The 22,613-nt window shown below is 38.5% G+C and overlaps 2 protein-coding genes across 4 annotated transcripts in view; one reads left to right on the plus strand and one right to left on the minus strand.

Annotated features, from left to right (window-relative positions):
- LOC106165747 (zinc metalloproteinase-disintegrin-like jararhagin) lies at positions 1 to 17,342 on the plus strand. Of its 2 annotated transcripts, none has more exons than XM_087017214.1 (27): positions 1 to 383; positions 4,104 to 4,210; positions 4,587 to 4,702; positions 5,261 to 5,337; positions 5,729 to 5,795; positions 6,107 to 6,192; positions 6,367 to 6,424; positions 6,887 to 6,959; positions 7,184 to 7,251; positions 7,548 to 7,625; positions 8,226 to 8,297; positions 8,474 to 8,646; positions 8,851 to 8,935; positions 9,337 to 9,418; positions 9,876 to 9,927; positions 10,130 to 10,286; positions 10,538 to 10,633; positions 11,157 to 11,237; positions 11,651 to 11,701; positions 12,072 to 12,135; positions 12,942 to 13,050; positions 13,298 to 13,429; positions 13,756 to 13,834; positions 14,424 to 14,516; positions 14,969 to 15,044; positions 15,262 to 15,374; positions 15,721 to 17,342. In XM_087017214.1, the coding sequence occupies exons 2-27, from the start codon at positions 4,135 to 4,137 to the stop codon at positions 15,955 to 15,957; spliced, it is 2,451 nt and encodes an 816-aa protein (XP_086873340.1). In that variant the 5' UTR covers positions 1 to 383; positions 4,104 to 4,134; the 3' UTR covers positions 15,958 to 17,342. The 2 variants fall into 2 exon arrangements, with proteins under 2 accessions (XP_086873340.1, XP_086873341.1); XM_087017215.1 differs by lacking the exon at positions 1 to 383 and adding an exon at positions 3,517 to 3,703.
- The window catches only part of LOC106165762 (uncharacterized), a 7,490-nt gene continuing 2,210 nt past the window's right edge, over positions 17,334 to 22,613 (minus strand). For both annotated transcript variants that reach the window (XM_013544117.2, XM_013544116.2), the window contains exon 2: positions 17,334 to 20,399. In XM_013544117.2, coding sequence (XP_013399571.2) covers positions 18,589 to 20,046 — 1,458 coding nt within the window. In that variant the 5' untranslated portion in view covers positions 20,047 to 20,399 and the 3' untranslated portion in view covers positions 17,334 to 18,588. The remainder of the gene's footprint in view (positions 20,400 to 22,613) is intronic.

Consider the following 22,613-nt stretch of genomic DNA (forward strand, 5'->3'; position numbering starts at 1 on the left):
TGACATTATTTCGCTTTACCTCAGTCCCCGAACAATAGAATTGTATACGATATGTTCAAAGCTATTGAACCGACACGACACACTGTATTTGTTGTGGAGGGTTTATTATATACATAGAAGCACAATAGCACAGTGATGTGGTACGATGTATTAGCATGTAGTTAACGGGACTTTAATAATGTACCAAGGTCAGTACTGACAGGGTACCATTGATATACAGTGACACGGGGGCGACCAAATCAAAACTCAGAGATGTATTGACAACAATAGATATTAGAAACTGATCCCGACTAAAGCCGCTACAGGATTAATAATACGTTTATATCCATTCTAACACGTCCAAGTTGCGGCGACCGAAAGCAGGACATCAGATCCGAGTAAAGGTAGGCCTACGTCTTAAATGTCACTGACATGTGTCAATCTGCCCATGCGTTTAATTGCCCACACTTTGAAATACTGTACTGTCTTACATGTTGTATATACGAAGATCTTACACGGTGAGATCCAACTTAAATGAGTTCAAATCGTGATGAAAGACAAGATTAAAAGCACGGCTATTTACAGTGTGTGAGTAAAACTACTACCCCCCCCCCCCCCCCCCCCCCCCCCACACACACACACACACCGCCCGTATCAAAGTGTGTTTGTTATTTTTTAGATAAGATATACATGTAGGTTCTACGCAGTGAGTTTAAATCGTCACACCCTCCCGGCATTGTAGCTCCATGTAGAGAAGGTTGGGTGCGGTAGGCCACTGATACACAATTCACATCAGAGGATATTACCAGTAGACAATCAATACCCGTTTTATACATGCTCTTGATTGATTTACAAAGGCGTAATACTATCATACGCTGACCATGTCACTTATACAGACGTGTGCAATACCCCCAGCTTCCAGCATATGCACACTGAGACACACACACACACACACACACACGCACGCACACGCACGCACGCACGCACGCACGCACAAACACACACACACACACACACGCACACACACACTCCCAAAAACTTACTCGTGCCTTTACGCACCGATAAACGTCTTCATGTGCGCTCGTGCTCTCGCAATATTTATGTTGTCAGTTTAACAGATATCATGTAATCCTTGGTAAAATGGTGGTGTAACAAGCCCTAATACTTAATACTTATGACGGATTGCATTAGGAAATTTTGCAGTAGAAGCCTGGAAGCTGAATACAATCGTGTGTAATGCAGGAATACAGTATTGAACGCCGTGTACGTATGTGCTTCTGGCAACTTTCTGATTTCCGTTTTTGATGGCAGACAATATGTTTCTATAATGAACTGTTCCGCTTTTCAATGCGGACAAAAATTAACTTCAGGTATAGATTTAGATTAGTTATAATACACCGATATTTCCCTCTTACTAGCACGTATACTGGAATAACGATTACTTCTGGTTAATGGGTGTCTTTGTAAGTTTACAGTGAAATACAACATAGCAATGCCTCCCCCCCCCCCCCCCCCCCCCCCCCCGGTTGTACATGTACATTATACACGTGTACTAAGCCAAATATTTTTAGAAAAAAACATAAGAAGATGTTTTGGCCTTTTAGCTGCGCATATGGAATAAACCAGCAGTTGCCTTGATGACTTCCTTAACAACCATTGCAATACAGAAACAAATTTAAAAGATCAGGAAAATGACAATAATATTTTGATGATATATACTGTAAACACCGGTACATATAGCTCGTCAAAATACTACGCACACAGTAGCCGCGGATGGCGAAGGACGGTCTTACGTCATCCGAAGTGGTTGCTGCGTTAAACAAACAGCACGCTGAATATGTTATAACTTGACCGGTCAATACACGCGTCAGGGTGAAGTAAAAATATTAGATATTTTCATGTCCCACTCCTACCTGTGTCAAACATAGCAACGTTGTGGCTTTGGGGTAATAGGTATCGATGCGATATTTTGAGAGATTGTTTGAAGTTGTTTTTAATTAATGTTCTTATTAGTGGTGTGTGTGTGTGTGTGTGTGTGTGTGTGTGCGTGTGTGTGTGTGTGAGAGAGAGAGAGAGAGAGAGAGAGAGAGAAGGAAACGATGATATATGACTGTCTCCAAATTAGCCCATAGCCACAACATAGTCTGTCCTTATGGTCGAAGGTATAAAAAACACTATTGTTGTCAGTGGGTATTGCTGTGTTATCCTATTATTAATTATGATATATGCAATACACAAAGGTGAACATTACTGTCGTCCGAATAAAGTAACAGTACGTGCAGCTTGAACCATTAAGTCTCCGATTTCTTTGCTGTAAGCTAATTTCAGCCTAACCTTATCATTATTTCACATTATTATTGCGTTTTTTTTATTCAGCTATTATTTCTTTCATATCATTTAAATGTTGAAGAATATATCCTTAAAATGATTTGCAAAATGTGAAATTTCCTGCAATCGCCTTTAAAATCTCCCAACAGATTTCAGTTAAGAGAAAGCCATTGAAAATCACATTTTACATACACTGTACTTTTCAAAGCTGGTCTATAACTTATCCACAAATTTCAATTGACTCGACAACATACAATACCCTAGGCATTGTTAAAAAAACGAGAACCCTCAGGGACACTGTTACAACAAACAATATCACTGTTTAATGTTTTCGTCAAGTCTTTGAAACGGGGCATAGCAACAGAAAGCAAACTTGGCTAGTGTATTTAACAACAAAACATTGTGTCTCCCGGGGTAATGGGGTGTCAAGTTTGTTTTTTACTTTCTAAATAGACAGACAGCGTTGTTGGTGCCCATGATCCGGTCGAGATCCTGCTATTATCCTATTGGTGATTCATCGTCAGCAGATTCAGGATATTACTGAAAAAAGGGGGAAGCAAAGTGTTTAATTCTTACTTGATATTTATCACGGCATTTAATACATCCCTAGGGGAAATTGTGAGTTCGAGTTTATAAATTTTCTGAAATAATTGATTTTTTTTCTCCCAAATACGAAGGAAGCATCAATTCAGCCAAGCTGATGAAATCGTGTGATGAAATGAGTTTCGTCATTTCCTTCCTTTTTTCTTTCCTTCTCCTTTTTTATTTAAATCAGTAACCCTCATAATTGTATTGAAAAAATGTACGATCGCAGTGAAGAAAACCTCAACCTTTTAAAGGTATTATCAACGCTGTCCCTGAGAGGACAACAAGGCAGTAAAATATTCCGCAATGTCATTCATACCTCGGAGAACGCGTACGTCAAGTAGCCGCCCACTTCTGACATCGAACAGTCTTGTAAATTAACATCAGGACAGAGATTTATCGCGCACCTAGCCATTTGAAAAGATCTTTAACAGGCCTAGCCACCGGTTGTCACTAATCTTTCACGGTGTGACACAGTCATTCCCCCCTCACCCTGATCGTCACAAGGTTGACCTGAACTGCGCCACTTTATCAGCGGACCGTATCGGCCCCCTTTCAGCCTCACCCTCGGGGTGAAGTCATGTCGCGTGAATCAGCTTTATATACAGTTCATGCGACAGTAACAGTATCGGTATCTCCACAGTGATTCACCTTTATATTAATTGAAAAGTCAGTCTCATGTTTATGGCATCATATCGGTTATCGAAGCAGTGTCTGATTAAGAGTTAACTGTGCCAATATATCATTGAAGGGCGTTTTATTTTAACCTTAACGCATTTGGTGGTGAATGTTTGATACGCTTAAATACGAGGTAAGACCCAATTTTTAATCAATGTACGGTTTTGTGATGCTGTCGAAATCAGGCACTTAACCACATCCAACTGATCTTCGATATTAACTTTAATGACTAAGATTTTGAACGAAATTTAGCTCAAGGACACCACTTACATTAATCATCACTTACACGTATAAATCTCCAAAATTGTAGTTAATGTTGTGATATATTTAAGTAATCAAAAGTTTAATGTTTTCTATTCTTTTCCTCCGGTCCCGCCTCTCAGATAGACTTTTTTTTAAATCTCGTTTTGTTTCTTTCATTTGAGGGCGTTAGTCTACGTTGTTGAATATGGATCAATTACCACTTACGCAATGTGACAATATGTGTCCATTATACACCCTTCGAAAGCGACTTACTATACCTCTCTTTTCAGTACTTTGGGGCAGAAATACAGAGACGCCAAAATGGACATGGTGTCGCTTTTGTGCGTGCTGTTGACGCTGTCTTTCACGACGGCCTCTGATATTGTCAAAGTTGATGGTAAGAGATGAACGTATCTTGGATTCGATTTGATAAGATTAATTGTTATCAAATATGATATCAGAATTGTTATCTAGACTCGTATAGATTTCAAAATTGGTATTTTGATAGTTCAACGAATGGTATAGTATCATTGTATTAATGTATGTATGTCTGGGTGTGTGTGTGTGTGTGTGTGTGTGTGTTAGAGAGAGAGAGAGAGAGAGAGAGAGAGAGAGAGAGAGTATCTTTGGCAATTGTGCACTCCAATACTGCATGTACGGTAAAGAACTTCTCGATGTGATCCAAAATGTTATATTCTCGATAGCCTACATATATTTTCTATTCTGACAAAGAAAGTAAATCATTTTAATTATAATAAACACTTTTTCTTTAGTGTCTTCCAAATCCGAGGACCCTTACGGCCACCTCCATGCCTACCACATCGTTCAGCCTATCCGACTGGAAGGGAACAGGAGAAAACGGGACCTGTCAACCCGGACACACGACAAGGTACCCCTGCGTATTACGTCACAGATGTAGTTCACATTCTTCAGTGACGTAATACACAAGGATAAAGAATGTGAACTACCTCAGTGATTCACTATAGAGTGTGGAACAAGTAATGCAGTGGCATCTGTATCTGTTTTCTCACCTGCTCTCACTTGTGAGACTTTTCTGTAAATTGACGATCGATTTAAGGTGCTAGGCCGTTACGTTGTAATATTAAATCATCCCAAACTAAGTGCACACATAAAGAGAACACCATGTTTGCATCAACGCTAATCATGACTCCTTATATCCACCAATCAATGGTCCTCATAAAATATTGAATTAATTGGATGACTGTTCAAGAGTAATAGGACAGTGCGAACATGACAGCGTCAGTCAATTATGTCTAGATTTCCCTCGTGGTTACACCTGATAGTGAGGAATATTTTTAATAATAATAATAGTAGGCCTAATAATAATAATAATAATAATAATAATAATAATAATGATATTTATTATTTTGAGATTATTGATCATGGATGAAGTCGGTTTTCTCAAGACATCGTATTCATCTTTCAGGTTTTTCATTTATCACAGCCGTCGTTTTCCATCAGAACTCCTGAGCGAGATTTTGTAATCGATCTGGAGTTGAATACGTGAGTAATCCTTTATAAGATATAATATAAACATGTCAAATTCAAATGAAACAGACCCAAAAATGTAAATATATATGCAAATAATGATAACAATACATGTGAAAATACAAAATTAAAGAAATCGGAATCTCAGCATAAAAATATAACAATAGAAAGAAAATGTCCTTAGCCCAGTTCATTGATTTGATACAGGTTGTGTAACTGAGTATAATGGTGGTATTGTTAAGAATAACCAATATATTCCCGTTTATGCCATAAAGCAACTGATCTTCTAACATAAGGCCTAATGGTTTGATGAAGCGATTGACAGTTTGATGACGTGATATGATGACTCCAATAGAGTGACGTTTTAATCATAATTTTAACCTAAATCATTTTGTTTTATTTTCAGAGGTCTTCTATCCGATAGATTTATAGAAGTGACCTTTGATAGTGAAGGTCAACGAAGGACAAAGAAGGTGAATTTAATTTGTCTCATACTCACTGTATATAATTTTTTATTAGTGTCCATGCACTTTTGTTAATCTTCACAGTCATGATTTTAAATGGACCGTCCGCCTTCCGACCAGAAGTTTTACATCAGTTTTGTATCATATAGTAATTACCTCCGACACTGTTCTAAAGATTGGTATATTATTTATTGTTACCAGTTGAGAGATTCCATTACATCTAGCAGCAAATCGCGATCGTTTACATGTGGTGATTGAAATATGAAAACACTATTACTTTATTAACATAACATTATTATAATGAGTACATGCCATTCCAGCTTCACCCGGAAAGATGCTACTACCACGGTAAAATTCGGGGGATTGACGAGTCCAATGTGGTCGTCCATACGTGTCGCGGAATAAAGTGAGTAGATGTTGGTTTAAATCGTATTTTACATCCAAATTTTTAAGAAGACAGTATGAGAACATCATAAAAACGCAATAGTCTTGGTTATTATGTTCATTATTTACTCTATATTATTACTTTTTTATTATTCATTCATTCATTCATTCATTCATGCGTCAATTTTTCTCGTAGTGGAATGATCCATGACGGTGATGAAATCCATTATATCGAGCCCCACATCCATGACGACGTAAGTACATGTAGATTTTCTATACATGGTCGTGTTGAGCAAGACAACTCCTCGTCTTCTCGATTAGTTCACCTACAACACTGGTCCAGTGTAACTGGTCTGGATTTGAACTATAAACAGGAGGGAGTTTGCCTCAATACTGTTCAAGGGGCTACTGATCCACGTAGATATAGTACATATCAATTATAGCTTACCGATTGGACATTTTGCTGGACTCGTGTATATGCTATTACAAACGATTAATACAACCTATCAGATAACGTAGGCGTTATCTGTCCACTATATTCTAGTGTTATCTTGTTGTGTATATATCCGCCAACTGTATACTTTCACCAGTATGCACTGGAGTAAAAATTGCAGTTAATATTATGATAATGATAATATCTAAAAATACCTAGAAATTGGAAATAGATTGGCGCTGTTTCTACTGATTTATATCTGTCGTCTGCCTGCATTTGACAGAGAGATACGCCCCAGAATCACGTGGTCTATAGGAAGTCGGACATCAAGAACCAGCCAAAGGAAATGAAATGCGGTAATTACCAGAAAACCATTCTTATGACAATATTTTTAAGATATTTGTCTCTTTTTTACAAGCAAATTTGAACAATTTTGGGGTAAAATAACACATTTCTTTCACTGCTTAGTCAATTTACTTTTGGCTCAAGGAGTTAATGGATGCCCAAATTTACATACATAACATTGTATAATTCACTGTTTATGTCATCTTTGTCTGAATCATCCATATATATCATTCAGGGCACAATTCAACAATAAAAATGGACCACACGATATTAAAGGTGCCCACAGAAGCCAAGTCCCGCAAGGTAAACCTGCACTTGAATATGTACTGCGTCTATGGGACACAGATAATTGAACTAAAATATCTTGCATGGTCTTTAGCAAAGATTTTTGTGAAGTAGATATTGACATGAATTGTTATAGATAAAACAAAATGACAACATAGTAAAGTTTACTTTTTCTGATAGTATACTGATTTTAAATGAATGCCATGCTCTGTATCCTGCTATTTCTAATCTGTAATACTACACTGTATTTTCCTTTACTGACTGTCGTACTAATATCTTTTTAAAATTAATTTCTTCTTCTATATTTTCCACAGAAACGCGCCATCCCCACCTATAACAGTGCTCTGTCCACGCGATATGTAGAGCTCTACAGTGTGACAGACTACAGGACGGTGAGTATTAGGAGTCGCCAGCCCAGCAGTAGCCAGGGCTGTACACTCAGTATAAATAGTGGGTTGCGAACAGAGCCTAGATAGCTTAGCATAAAACTTGCTGACTATAAGTTTTGATGCGTCTTTGCGTTATACCCCCTTTACACTGGACGGCGTCCTTTCTGCGTCCTCTCTGCGACCATGAAATTTGACATCGCTGTGGTCTTAATAAGGAGGCACGAGCATTAATTTTGTATCAGAATGAATGCTCAATGATCGGCCAGTTGCCGGCACGTAAAATATTATAATTTTTTTACTCTCAAATGGGGCCGTACTGCTGGACGCAGAAAGGACGCCGTCCAGTGTAAAGGGGGCTTTACTGCTGAAATATGGTTATATTTGGTTGGTCGTCTGTGACGTAAATGAAAATGTTATAGAATTGGTTTAACTTTGGCAATATACTTACGAACTGGATACACGTAATTGGATATTGTTTGAAAACTAGGTAACGACATATAGGTAAAGTAAGGACGGGGACATTCTATATGATATATGTCTAAGAGAGAGAGAGAGAGAGAGAGAGAGAGAGAGAGAGAACTTAAATATTACTTTCTATTTCAGTACCAACGTTACTCCAGTAATATTACCGCCATCAGGACGAGGGCCGTGCAGCTAGCGAACACAATGGACTCGGTAAGTTCTAACTTCCAAATACAAGGCTTTTTTCACGACATTTTCAAATTTTCAACTATATAACGCAAAACGCATTATACCCGTACAGTTGCAGATAAGATTAGGCCTATATGCAAATATTGGGTCTGGTAGAGAAAAGCGTTCAATTGAGATATAAAGTTTATATTTTTTTACAGATCTATAAAACCATGAACGTCCGGGTCGTCCTGGTGGCCGTAGAGGTGTGGTCATCCTCGGACAAGGCAACTGTGTCCACTGACGAGGACGCCACGGTGGACGCCTTCTGTCATTACAAAGAGAATAATTTGCCTATGAAAATATTGGATTACGACAATGCGCAGTTGCTTATGTAAAGAACTTATTTATTCATGAAGATATCATCTTTGCGCCACCTTAATATTCCTCGTCGTCATTATTTACCGACTTTGCATTAAACTCAAACTCAACTTGACATCAGATGAAAAAATTCAATCTGTCTGTAGCGAACGGTAAGCTTTCCACCAGATACACAATAAAATAATAAGTAATAATTAAACCCTGTACTGCATTTCAGAGGCACTGACTTGACCGGATCAACGGTGGGATACGCACCCCTTAAAAGCATGTGCAGCACAAAACGCTCCTGTGGAATAACAATGGTATGGAACTGTTAAACTTGAGTATTTCAATAATAATAATAATAATAATAATAATAATTTGCAATCAACATAGGCTACATTTATTATGCTAAAAGTGATAATTCTAAAATAGATAGATGGGATATTACAACATTTTTTAACATACGCTCACAAGCACTGCATTAGGATTACACTTTTTTGAAGTATTTCGTAGAATCATAAAATTGCCTAAAAGTTGTTCATGCCCAGGAAATAAACGTCCCTGAGGCTTGCACTGTTCTCATTTTTGGCACTAAAAATGTCTAGGCACTTCATAGCTTATAAAACTATTCACCCTGTATTAGTCCAGAAATATATGCACTAGCTTTCAGTTGCGCTTATTGATTAATTTATTTTGATCATCTTCATTATCACCATTTTAGGATTTCAACAACGTTGAGCAGTCGGCTTACATCATGGCGCACGAAATGGGTCACAATCTCGGCATGACACACGACGATGGACGTGAGTAAAGCTGGACACAGATTTCTTATTAAATTAGCATTTATGACTAGTTCAAGTTTATATATATATATATATATATATATATATATATATATATATATATATATATATATATATATATATATTGCCACGGGTGACCAAAATTTTAATTCTCTGAGAATTATTTACTCAAAATAAATAACTCCAGCAGACGTGCGGAATAGTTAATCATGGGTATCCAGAACAGTTCATGTAAAGAACTTTTATGGCTACAGGTTGTCATTGTTGTGCTAAAAGAGGGAAAATAATAATAATAATAATAATAATAATAATAATAATATGCAAAGTCGTGTTTTTTCACGAATTTCTTAAAATAAAATTTACTTTTGTTCGAATGTCGCAACGTTACTTAATGTATGTTTATACTGAAAGGAAACCATTCGCTTTAAACACTCATGAAATTTGTTTTCCGTCTCAGGAACCTGCTCATCTTGCGCCCACTCCGGAGGCTGCGTCATGAGCTCTGTTCTGTAAGTATTCTAACACATACACACACACAAACACACACACACAACACACACACACACACACAAAAAAAAAAAAAGAAAAAAAGGAAAACAAATAGACAGTACATTTTCAGCTTAGGTAAATATTATGAAACATTTTGATTAAGCCATTACACTTAAAATGTTTGTGTTTTAGATAATTTATATATTCATTATTCCTATACAGACAATCATCTCCGTTAGCCTGGACCCAGTGCAGTGTAGATGACATTAACGCTAACAATTGGAATTGTCTTAACGACGCCCCGACAGCGTCCTACGAGAAGAGCTGCGGTAACGGGATTAAAGAAGAGGGAGAGGAATGCGACTGCGGTACAGCAGCGGTGAGGAATTTTACGAGGGGGATCTAGAAAAATATCTGATAAATTATGATTATTAATCTATCATGTTCGGGAATAATTGTCACCACTTCATGCGGGAATTCTTGGCGAGTCATTTTAACCAAAGAGTAATTGAAAATTAATTAGTAACCCTTATTTGATAAAAACATCATAGATGCATTAATCCTTGAAAGTTCATTGAATATGGATAAGTTATCAATTTAAATTTTTAATTAATTTTTTTCACGTTCTAGGAATGTCCCACTGCTGACCCATGTTGTGAGACCACGGGGTGCAAGTTAAAAAGTACCTCTCAGTGCGGAGACGGTCCCTGTTGTTCTAACTGTCAGGTAATTGCAATCAAGCGCTTTATACCCCCTTTACACTGGACGGCGTCCTTTCTGCGTCCTTTCTGCGACCATCAAATTTGGCATCGCTGTGGTCTAATAAGGAGGCACGAGCATTGATTTTGTATCAGAATGAATGTTCAATGATCGGCCAGTTGTCGGCACGTTAAGTATTATAATTTTTTAACTCTCAAATGGGGCCGTACTGCTGGACGCAGAAAGGACGCCGTCCAGTGTAAAGGGGGCTTTACTTTTTCAAAACTTACCACCTGACTGTGTCGAGGTGTTTGCGATACAAAGTTCTCTTTTTAACACATAGCATATGTGCGACAGGGCGTTTCCAAATTTGATGAAAATGTGAATTACGTAAAACATATTTAAATAATACACTTTGCCAGGGCCGTATATTAATTATCTGCACTTTTCTCCCGGGCGTCATAGCAAAGCACATCACATGAATTAGTCAGAATCATATCTGTGAACGGCTGGTGAGAAATCTATGTGTGACCCTTCTTTTTGCTTTCAGTTTAAAGCCAAAGGGACGTCATGTCGGGCTGTGGCAACAGAATGTGATATAGCAGAGTCCTGCAATGGAGTCTCCAATCTGGTAATTATGACCACTGGAATAAGAAAAAAATTTAGGTTAATTTTTTTATAAGGGCCTTAATTTATTATATTTTTACCACTGAACAAAACGCAACTATTCAAATAAAGGTAGGGTACAGTCATAACGATATTAAAAGTACGCATACTCATTCTAGTCTTATAGGCCTATTATATCTAATAATAATAATAATGGCAATTTCTTTAAATGAAAATTTTGCCCACGTGCCTCACTTCTTTAACATTTTAAAGACGATATCCAATGTTTCTGAAACAAATGTAATTATATAGATGCATAGAGAATTCGCAGTTTCTTCGCCATTTTAATTGTGTATCTGTTTCATGAAATAAATTATTGAAAAGCAAGTAATATATCATATAATATATCATATAATATATCTACTCTCATGTTTCCAGTGTCCTGAGGATAACTACCTGGCTGACGGCACTGACTGTAACTCAACTACCGTGAGTAGAAATGACAAATGTTGAATCCATTTTGAACTTTTAAATCTTTTTTGAAATCCGTTTTTAAAATTTCATTTTGAAATTTTACAATTTATTCCACTTTGTAAAACATTTGCTGGACGGTAGGGTGGAGTTCGGCTGCTGGTCAGTAGTCTGACCATGACGCCCTCCCTTCACCCATATTAGGAACATTTTCTTGATGTTGATTTATCATTTTGGGATTAAATTTTACAGGAAATCCTTTGTCTTCACCCAGTTTGAGTAGGGTCCAAAAGAATTTTTGCGATGAAAATTTAAAACCACAATGAGTATTGGTGCAGACATTACTTTTCCTCTTTATACATGTACGTATTTTTTTTCTCTTTGGCAGGGTTATTGTTATGCGGGACAGTGCCGGACACACGAATCACAGTGCCAGTATCTGTTTGGTTCCAGTAAGTATTTAAACCCCCTTTACACAGGACGACGTCCTTTCTGCGACCATGAAATTTGGCATCGCTGTGGTCTTAATAAGGAGGCACGAGCATTGAATTTGTATTAGAGTGAATGCTTTATGAGCGGCCAGTTATCGTAACGTAAAGTATTATAACTTTTTAACTCTTAAATGGGGCCGTACTGCTGGACGCAGAAAGGACGCCGTCCAGTGTAAAGGGGCCCTTATTTCCACACGGCCCACACTGACCAATGGTCAGTCAGAAAAAACGTCTTTGCTCACTGTATCTTCAAGTAACAACATTTTAACAAGTCGTATCGCGCCTTATTGTTTTCCGTTTCCATGCGACGTTAAAGGGATAATAACTCTTCGTTTCGGCCAAAAAATGAATTTTCCTGGGGTAAACAACAATTTTTCCATACTTACCAATGGTTAATGAATCCATTTTTACATTCAAAGTTAGTCCCTGTTTTTTTTCTAAAAAGTTTGGTTTTTTGTTAAAATCTCTTAAGAGATTTTAACAGAGTATAGCCGTCAATGGAGGTCACGTGGTCTAAAGACAAGCTCAGATATCAGAATAATAGCTATAACTGCCTTTTTGTGGTAAAACAGAATATATTATATTTCTATGAGTTATTCACAATGTTTTTATTGTGAAATGTAGATTTCATACGAAGAGTTATTATCCCTTTAAGGCGTATTGTTGCATGGTGAATTATTGTCACATTCTAAAAATACTGTCTTGCTCAGGGAGCCAAGGTCTTCGCTCGTAGACATAACAAATAATATGAATTCCCCATCTTCCAGCTGCGGTGAAGGCTCAAGACGCCTGTTGGGATCTTGTCAACACGGGAGGCGACCAGTACGGTAATTGTGGGAAACTTTCCAACGGGACCTACACCGTGTGTGCGACTGCGTAAGTACATGTAGATATGTATTTCTTTTCAACTTTCTTATCCCGTTCATTTTTTTCACTTATTTTCCATCCTTATGTGGTTTGTAGGTTGAAAAAGGCACCCCAGTTTGCTGATTGGCTTCTCAGAAAGCCAAATTTACTAATTTCATTCCACGCGCTGTGTGACTATTTCCTGTATCCACTTAATATTTAGGGAGATTATTAAAAAAAAAGAAGAAAATGTTAATTTTCATGATTCGCTTTTCAGTGATATCTTATGTGGTAAGCTCCAGTGCACCATACCTGGGTCAAGCGGAGCAGTTCTCCCCGTTATTGGGAATAGTAAAACCGGTACCAGTGTCACCACGACGTTTTCCAACGGAACAACTATCTCTTGCAAGTAAGCAACTAAGGGCGCATTCAGATTCACAAATCGTACCAGCTGGGTCGGTCCAACTTTTTTTTGCTAAAGTGCAATCAGTGGAATCAGCTTAATCGGCACGAGATAGCTCATTAACCCCTCGCTGCTCAAGGAAGCGTGTCAGACCATTAAGCTGTTTGCACTAAAGCACTGAAATAGTAGTACGAGATTAACGTCTTAGTCCCTTGAAAGAGCTTTTTTACATTGCATTTTGAACAATATGAAAATACATGACAACCAAGCAAATAATGAATACTCGGCAATGAATAGAGAGGCCAACCTGGTGTTGAATGTTATATTTTTAGTGGCGGGGACGCAGATTTTGGGGATGACGCCCCCAGCCCAGGGCTCACTGCTGATGGCACCAAATGCGGAACCCAGAAGGTACGTTCATACAATGACTCAGGCCCGTAGCCAGCAATTTCAAAAGGGGGTTCTTTTTCTGAAAAACTGGACCTTTTACCATAAAAACTTCATGTACCTAGATCAAATTTTACCCAGAGTGGACCTTTTCCCGACAAAAAGGGTGGTTCTTTCGAACCCCCCGACCCCCCCCCCCCCCCCTGGCCACGGGCCTGAATGTAGACTGGGGTGAGAGAGTACTTATATCATGGATGTTCTGTCGACAAGGCTATAATCGATAGAATGAACACAAACACAATGCAAACTTTGTGATTTGTCTTCAAATACAGCCTACTTTCTTATCTTTACGTAGAAACCTGCCTCTTGAATAGACACATCTTATTTTTGAGTGTGTATATTACAATATAGGCCTAAATATTTTACTTGGCATCTCACATTTAAAACTCAGAGCACAATAAAGCAGTTACTACTTTCTTTAAAATAGTTTTTATCTACCCTACATAGGCCCCTACATCTGTGTTAGAAAGGCCCACCGAACATTCATTATCATTATTCATTTCGTTATATTATATTGTCTCCAATTCTAACGAAGAGATCTTAATGTTTTCAGATGTGTTTAAGTAACAGGTGCCGTTCATTCTCTGAGATCTCTGTGGGGGTCAGCTGTGGCCAGGTGAACGGACAGACCTGTGCCGGACGCGGGGTGAGTTGACCAAGGACCTAAGGACCCACATTACTAATAAACTCAAGGCAAAAATTGGTGTTCTTTTCAAAAAACCTACAGTGTATGCTACTTGGTAAAAGTGAAGTTCAGTTGGCGGTCCCTAATCAAAGAGCCAACCAAATGCCAAACGTGCCAACGTTGGGCCAACACCATCTTGCCCATTGGGTCGTACCAAATCACTGTTTTCATAATGCCATTCCATGCCGTACCATACCGGGGAATGCCAAGCATTTTCGAGTAATATGATCACGTGGAAAAACGCGGGGGCCATCTCTGAGACTGTTTTAACAAACAAATAAAACCCATTGCTAAGGAAACTGTTCAACATTATCCGTGAGATTGTTTTGTAATTGAAGTTACCTTCACAGCATAATGAATATTTGTATTACATCATCTCACGACTCTCTAATCGCCATTCGTTTTTATTCCAGTATTGTAACCAAGACAACCAGTGCGTGTGTAGAGACAATTACGACCCGGGCTCCAACTGTGAAAATACCGTCAACGGTAAGTACTAAAACAAAGATTAAGGGGCAATAAAACGATTGGGATTGATGGTTTGGTAGGCCTACAAACGTCGGTTGATATGATCTTGTCATAAGAAATATTTGTCAGTCTTAATTTTATTAATTTATGTAGCCTATTTATCCATTATAAATAAATAAATAAATAAATAAATAAATAAATAAATGTTTTTAACAATTATATTATTATATATTTCCAGAAAATGCTCTGCTGACGTGTTACAAGTGTTCAGACGCAGACGCGTGTGGAGGAACTCCGAACTCGGCCAACAGTACAACAGAATTGTGTACATCTAACGAGCAGATTTGCCAGGTTGGCCTATCAAATAACAGAGTTAGCTAGGGCTAAATCCTCACAAATCAAAATGCCCGAATACGCAATCATCAAAGCACTTCAAGATTGATAAGATGAATTAGGATAACGAAAAAGAAGTTTCGAATCTTAGAAAATTAAAAATATACGTACAGTTTAAAGATAAGAATACTAGAAAAACTCTCAGAGAGGGAAGACCTCCGCCAAGACAAAAAATAAGCCTATAGTTGACCATTACTTAATCGGCGAAGCAAATGGCACAGATTTGTTCTGTTTATTAATTTTTTGTTCTTGATGGTTGTTGCTGAATAGAAGAAACATGTATGATGAAAGTACAATTTTACAGGTGGTCCGGCTGGCTAGGACTGGGCAGACGACACATTACACTAGAGGGTGTGTTTACAAGACTTCTTGTACTGAAGAGTGCCAGACGACTTCCGGTGATACGAAATGCGTGGATTGCTGCCAGACAAGCCGCTGTAACACGGGTAACGGGGAACCGACCACTGAGAGCTCAGGAATTAAGACCACGATTTCAGCGGCCTACACCTTCATCCTGTCTCTATTGGTTTTGTTATTCTGAAGTGACAACTGCTGGTATAAGTAATGATCCTGCCCCTTGTCTCTGTATTGTAAGGCCGCATCGAGAACAGTGGACTAACTAGTCCGAGGGTCAAATATGGCCGACCAACTTGAATACTTTCCCAACTGGGAATCTTTTCTATATTAGCGGAATAGACGGTAGCCTAAGCCTTTTAGTGGGTCGCCATATTTGACCCGCGGACTAGTCAGTCCACTGTTCTGAAAGCAGCCTAGGTGGTTTGTGTAAGGCCTCTAGTGTTTGTGAGGTCAAACGTTTCCTCAAAGCCGAAATTATTCTCCGATCACACACTTTTCTGTTTGATTTATTTAAATAGCAGGTGACATACGTCTCATAACTTGTCAATATGCGACATTTCATTTACGTGGTCCAGTGTCGTAAAGAACATATTTCTGAAAATTTTAGAAAAAAAATGCCGATAAACACAGAGACGTGAAAAAGTTGCAGTAGAAGATGCATAAACAGTACCACTTCAATGCAAGTTGCAGCTCTATTTTTTTTAATGTCAGCTATCGAGATTTATGTGTATTCCGATGTATGCACCACAATACCGGGCTCAGCTGTGATATTTTTTTTATAAAAAGTACCTTGTGGATTGAATCGCTATTACATTACATTGTATATAATATCATCTTTCAGTCTCTAAATGATGTCATCGATGGCATTTGCTGTACTGTTTCTTAATGACCTCAGTCTTCAATATTAGCTGTCTGTGATACGAAAGAAGTCATATAGGCCTGTACACTTTTGAGCAGAATCATAGTGATCAGTCATGTATCAGTAATAAGCAGTGGCAGACCCAAGGACGCACAATAGCCCTCTGCCACCCCCACCCCCCATTTTCGAGGTATTACTAATTCTCATTCCAAGAAACATTGTACATTTGCCGAGCAAACGGAGGCAATTTTTTATCCTTGACCGAATGCCCCCCCCCCCACCCGGCCTTCTGGAAAACCCTGGGTCCGCCAATGATTTGTGGACATATACCAGGAAGTGACTAAACGTGTTAGTTTACTTCAAAGCAATAATTCATTAGAAAAGAACGGAGAAAACATGCAAATTGGGGCCTACATTATCATGTGCTACTTTTCATATTTTTCTGTGATAGAAATGACTTTCTGTGTTGGTTGTCAAAACGAAATGATTTTATTTGTGTTTACGAATGCATTTTCAAGGGAATATTTGTGTATCCAAACAGAATTCCGTCCTTATTGTAGTTTGTAAATATCGACCTTTATTGTACATGTATATATGTCTTGCCGAATTGCTAGCAGTATTAAAATAAAAGGTAATTGAAGTTATATATTTTAAATGAGCACATCAAATGGCAAAAACTGATCATGAAATAAAGAACTGTATAAACATATCACAGACAGTGTCTTTTATTACTTACTGGTATTTCACAAAACGATAACATGCACAAAGCGCATAATAATATTCATACTTAAAAGAAAAGAATGGAGACATGCCCATGGCCGTAAGGACGGTTTTTACAAATATACAAGAACCTGCTACACGAAAAAAAAAGTAACATGTGCTACATTGAATTGTTGATAGCAGGTACATCAAAATGAGATTCAGTTCCGAATATTATGCTACAATAACTGTGTCCAAGTCTTCTTTACAACGCATGATAAATAAGATATAGCATATATGATATGAGAGAGCGACTAGTCTATGTCAAACGAATTATCAGCATGGGTGGAACCAGAAGACGGCCTCCATCCGCCCCTGGTCTTTTTCTTTGAGCTAGACGAACACAGTCACACAGATTCGGCGAATAACCAGACGCGAGCGAGTTTACCGGACTCGCAGGACTTTTGAGTTCGGTCTTAAGTTTTTTTGACACCACCCCCGGTCTCCTTAATTAAACGCGACCTTCATATTCACTTTATGCACACTTGCCCACACAGATATTAGAGTCTGGAACCGCGCTTAAGTTTGAGGACTGTGGTTTTCAACCCAATTACTTTTCTTAAAGTGCACTTGATTTGTAAACTGAATCCACACCACGTATGATATCTGGTAGCGTCTCGGCTGAAAGTCAAACAGACACAGGTCTTTTGTACTCTTGACTAGCATCCAAGTGGAAGGACTGAGAGACAATATAACAGGGTGCTTAACAATTTGATACACAGCAACTAGAAAAGCACTCCGAGAGCGCAGACCTCCGCCAAGGCAGCTGATTATTAATTATTGATTGATTATTGACTTCTTAGTTAACCCATTTCCCACCTACCCTGAAAATTTCATCAAAATCGGTCCATAATTTTTTGAGTTATGTTGATGACAAACAAACAGACAGACAGACAGAAAGAGACAAACAGGGGTGAAAACATAACCTCCTTGGCGGAGGTAATAAGAGGAGATTTAAAAACATATCCTCATCCCAATACCCGGGTTGACATTACTTTAGCTAATAAAAGTAATTCAGTTACCGATTTCGATTGATCCAAGTCGCATATGCTTCACATTATGATACATCTGAATGAACTTTTCGCGTACATGAACTTTTCGCTTTTCAGAAATCTATAAAAAATATATCTTACTAACCAAAAATAATTTTACCCAACAAACGGTATACAGAACCTTGAAATGAAATGGACTTCACGTTTAGGTGGCAAATTGTTTGTGTTTTTCTAAAGAGGTCACTTTCCAGACGAAGTTCTGAAGCGTCCATGGTACTGGACCTCGCGTGGACTGAGCATTTTTATCAGCTTCTATGACCTTGGTCATTAAATTCTTCAACCCGCGCATGCGCAACAACACGCTACTATAGTCACTTATGTGGACACCTAGATACAGCGTGTCGGGATCCTCTAAAATAATACCCACAGGGAAGAGGAACGGGTCTTGGATGTACCTTGCTCGAACAATGGGCACACTGAAGAGAATGTTGTGATGGACTAAGATGTCATTGCTGACGTACACAATTCTGAATGGCTCCACGTGGAGCACTACCAGATGAGTTGTGTAGAAGCGCTTCCAGCTCGGCGCTTTGAAAAACGTCCCGTGGGCCACGCCCACGTAATATTTCCCGCTATAATGTTCAAAAGGGGTGCCACCCCTTAGGTGTGATTTATTGTCTTTGAACTTGATGTTCTTCCCTGAGTCGTCTTTGTGAATAAAAGAGCACACCCCTTTAATGGTACAGCGAAGGATCCGCAGAGGGTCGAGATTGTGGACGAAGTGCAGCTGTCCGTGCAAGTTGAAGGCTGCCCAGTGTTTGTCACGCGGCATGCCATATTTGGTCGGTTGGACTCCGCCGTTTGTGATACGTGGTATAATAATTTCACTGTTGTCGAAGTCCCAAAACATAGTGTAATCTATCACAGTTCTGTCTTTAAAGTACACGGCTGTGTTGAAAGTCACGAACAAGCGCTCCTTGCCGTCTTTTTCATACACCTTAAACATCCTCGGCTCTATGGGACCATCGCCAAACCCAAAAGCCTTGGTTGTGGGTATCCCCAGGAGAGAACCGTTCGTGAGGGGCTTGAAATTTTCATCGAAGTTTTGCGTGTAGAAGTAATTATCTGCAAAGAAGTTGTACGGTTTCTCTCTTTTCTCATATCTTTCTTCTTCCAGCCAAATGCGCAACACGGTCACCAGCTGGTCGTTATGCCAAGTAATGGCAGGACTATTGGCGTAGAAGACGTTCTGGTGGACGGGATCCGGAAATATTTTCTTCACCTTATTCTCAACGAAAGGGGAAAATGAGTAAACGAGTGAGGTAGTTAGGGTTACTGCCACTTCGGCGATTTTTCCGCTACTGTTGAATATCCCACCGATTGCAGCGTAAGGGCGAATAAACTTATCCGGTGCAAGAATTCGATGCTTTTTCTTCCCCTTCGCTGGTTCCTGGGTCCGTGTTTTTTGCGGTTGTTTGTGAACGTCTTGTAAAGATCGTCCGACATTGGAATAGCTCTGCATGTGGTTCTCGGAGAAACTGACTGGTCCCACATCGTCTTGCTTGAAAATTAAGTAAAAAGGACCGAAAATCCCGATGATAACGGTGAGGGTTATGGCCCATCGTAGGTGGTTGGATTTCAGTCGTCGACGCGGAGTCAGCATGGTTATTGTTTTGGCTGCTATTTCACAACACGTTTAAGTAATAAATTATAAACGTTTTATAACACAATACTGTTCTCTCGTTTTTAATTCCTGTCTCAAGAACACTTGTGAATCTTACGTATTCGTCTTTTGCTTCAAAATATGAATTTTTCCACCGATCACGTCAATGCAGTAGCTGCAGTCGTCGCATCTCCATAGCAAACGCTCATTAGGAACATGAATTCTGTTTGTTATTTTGCGTGAACGTCGGTCGCACGGTTTCTGTTGACATTCATGTAATGCGGCTTGCACTTTCATAAGACAGACAAGACGTCAACCAAGTATCCTAGCTTCTCACTGATAGCATGACAGCTCTGGAATAAAGTAAGCAGCAATTATTAGCGCATATCACATATCACGTAATACGCTCGCTGGGATTTAATGAAAATTTACACGGCGAAAAGGTGCAAAAAATTCTAAAACAAAATCTAGCTGTAAAATTACATGAACATGAGACAGAAACATTGTCAAATTCCGTAATGAGTATTTTTTTTTATTTATAGATATAAAATGGAGTTGACGTGATTTAAATTGTTTGCACAGTACAGTGTATATACATTTCACTTTTGGGATTTTAAAAACATAATCTAGGCGCTGAGAGTACAACATGAATACACACTCACAGAGGATGAAGCATTGCATTGAAAATTAATAACGGAACAGAGCGGCAATAAGTTTGACGGCTCATCGTGATAACACCGACGCCTTTTCCTGCTTTTGTCTTTGTGCATTTTGATATGAGCCAATAAAATGATGTCTTTTGATGACAGTTTAACAGACATGTTTTGCAATATCCTGCACAGGCGGAATTGATCATTTTAGTAAATTAATTTTCTTTGAATTTGACATCGGAGAAACCAAAGGTAAGGGCGGAGTGGAATGATGTGTATGCCACGAATTGTTTAATTAACGTGAGGATGAAACTAAAAAAAAAAAAGGGTGACGTAAAACGAAACAGAGGGGCCATTCCCACAGATACTTGGATCGATTTATCTCCATGGGGAGTCTCACTAAATTGCTGTCAACTTAACCGGCTTAAATATCTGTCACGCCTAATAAAGCTGTTAGGGTGGTAAGTATCTTTACCCCCTAGCTGATTATATCTTGGGTCCCTGATTCTTGTGAAGGGAGACAAGTTAGGAGTCATCCATTTTTATCACCACTTTCACAAATTTACAAACCGTACGTTGGGGGGGGGGGGGGGGAGGAGGGGCTAAATACCCTCTCTAATAAAAATGATGATCCAAATTGCTGTCAAAGGTCATCATTTTTAGCTTTTTACCTTATACTCTCCGAAGGGGGTGGGTGTAAAAACTCTACTGCTTGTAGATTTGAGAAAACGGATGACTTCTTTAAAAGGTGGTCCCGTGGCTAAGAGGGGTCATGAGACCCTCTACGTCCCCGACGGATGGCCATTGGTTTTCTTTAACTTATCAGTGACACTACATGTGTATTTTTGTATTCGTTCGTAATCACACGATAACAGTGATTTCTCTCTCTACACCTTACAATATTCTCTGGTCAAAGACTTATGTAATACTGGTCCTTGTAATAAGTTGTTGCTCTGTGTTCGCGCCATTAGCGTCAAATGGCAATTAAATGTCATCGGAAAGTATGCAAATACATTAAATAAATTTACCCGTTCAATGCATTGGTGTACTTACATCCCATTACCAATAAGAAAGCGCATTATTTCTTGTATATGTGGCAAACATTTGCCCCTTTACCAAGCGTTTAACGGTTAATAGTTGCCTTGATATAGTTAGTTCTGATAAAATATAGGGCCTATTAGTAAATCCTGATAAAATATATTAGTTTTAAATTAGAAAATATGTTAATCAGCTTGGTAATTGAATCATAAACAATAATCATTTAGCACAGGCTGGAATTTTTCCTCATCATGAGTTCTCAGCTAACTTGCTGGGAGACCCTCTTCAGACTGGTGTGATCTAACGGAGACAAAGAATTCTAGCTTATGCTAAATAATTGTCGGCTATGCGTCTAAAATTGCAGATATAATAATTGTGAAAATATCCCCTTTTGTAATATCACGGCAATTACAAGATTGAAAAAACGTTTCCCATATTGAACTGTTAAAACGAGATCTTTTAAAGATATCAATTATTTGCGTGTTGAATAATGAAGAAGCACTACTTTTTCGCAATGAAATCGATTATTCTAATGCTGCAGTGTATCATTTAACAACAGCTTATACGGATCACGACACTTCCGTGTATGTGACATTTTCTTCTTTTGGAGGTTGGGGACAATTGATCGATCATTTCAATGTTGTCAAATAACGCCTATTTCACATTTTGTAGTATACTGTGCATGCGTGTACGGGATCTAGGCTACTCAACTGTGCTCTGCCACGTTTTCGTGAATGTCATTTGATTGAATATGTATAAATAATAATAATAAATAAATAGATAATTAAATAAATAATAAGATAACTAAATAGGATAATAAAAATAACACCAACAACACAACCGAGGGATTCAAGATATAAGAAAGTTTTCTGACAATGC

The sequence above is a fragment of the Lingula anatina genome, chromosome 7, assembly GCF_051362555.1.
Source record: "Lingula anatina isolate TDL-2025a chromosome 7, LinAna3.0, whole genome shotgun sequence".
NCBI lineage: Eukaryota > Metazoa > Brachiopoda > Lingulata > Lingulida > Lingulidae > Lingula > Lingula anatina.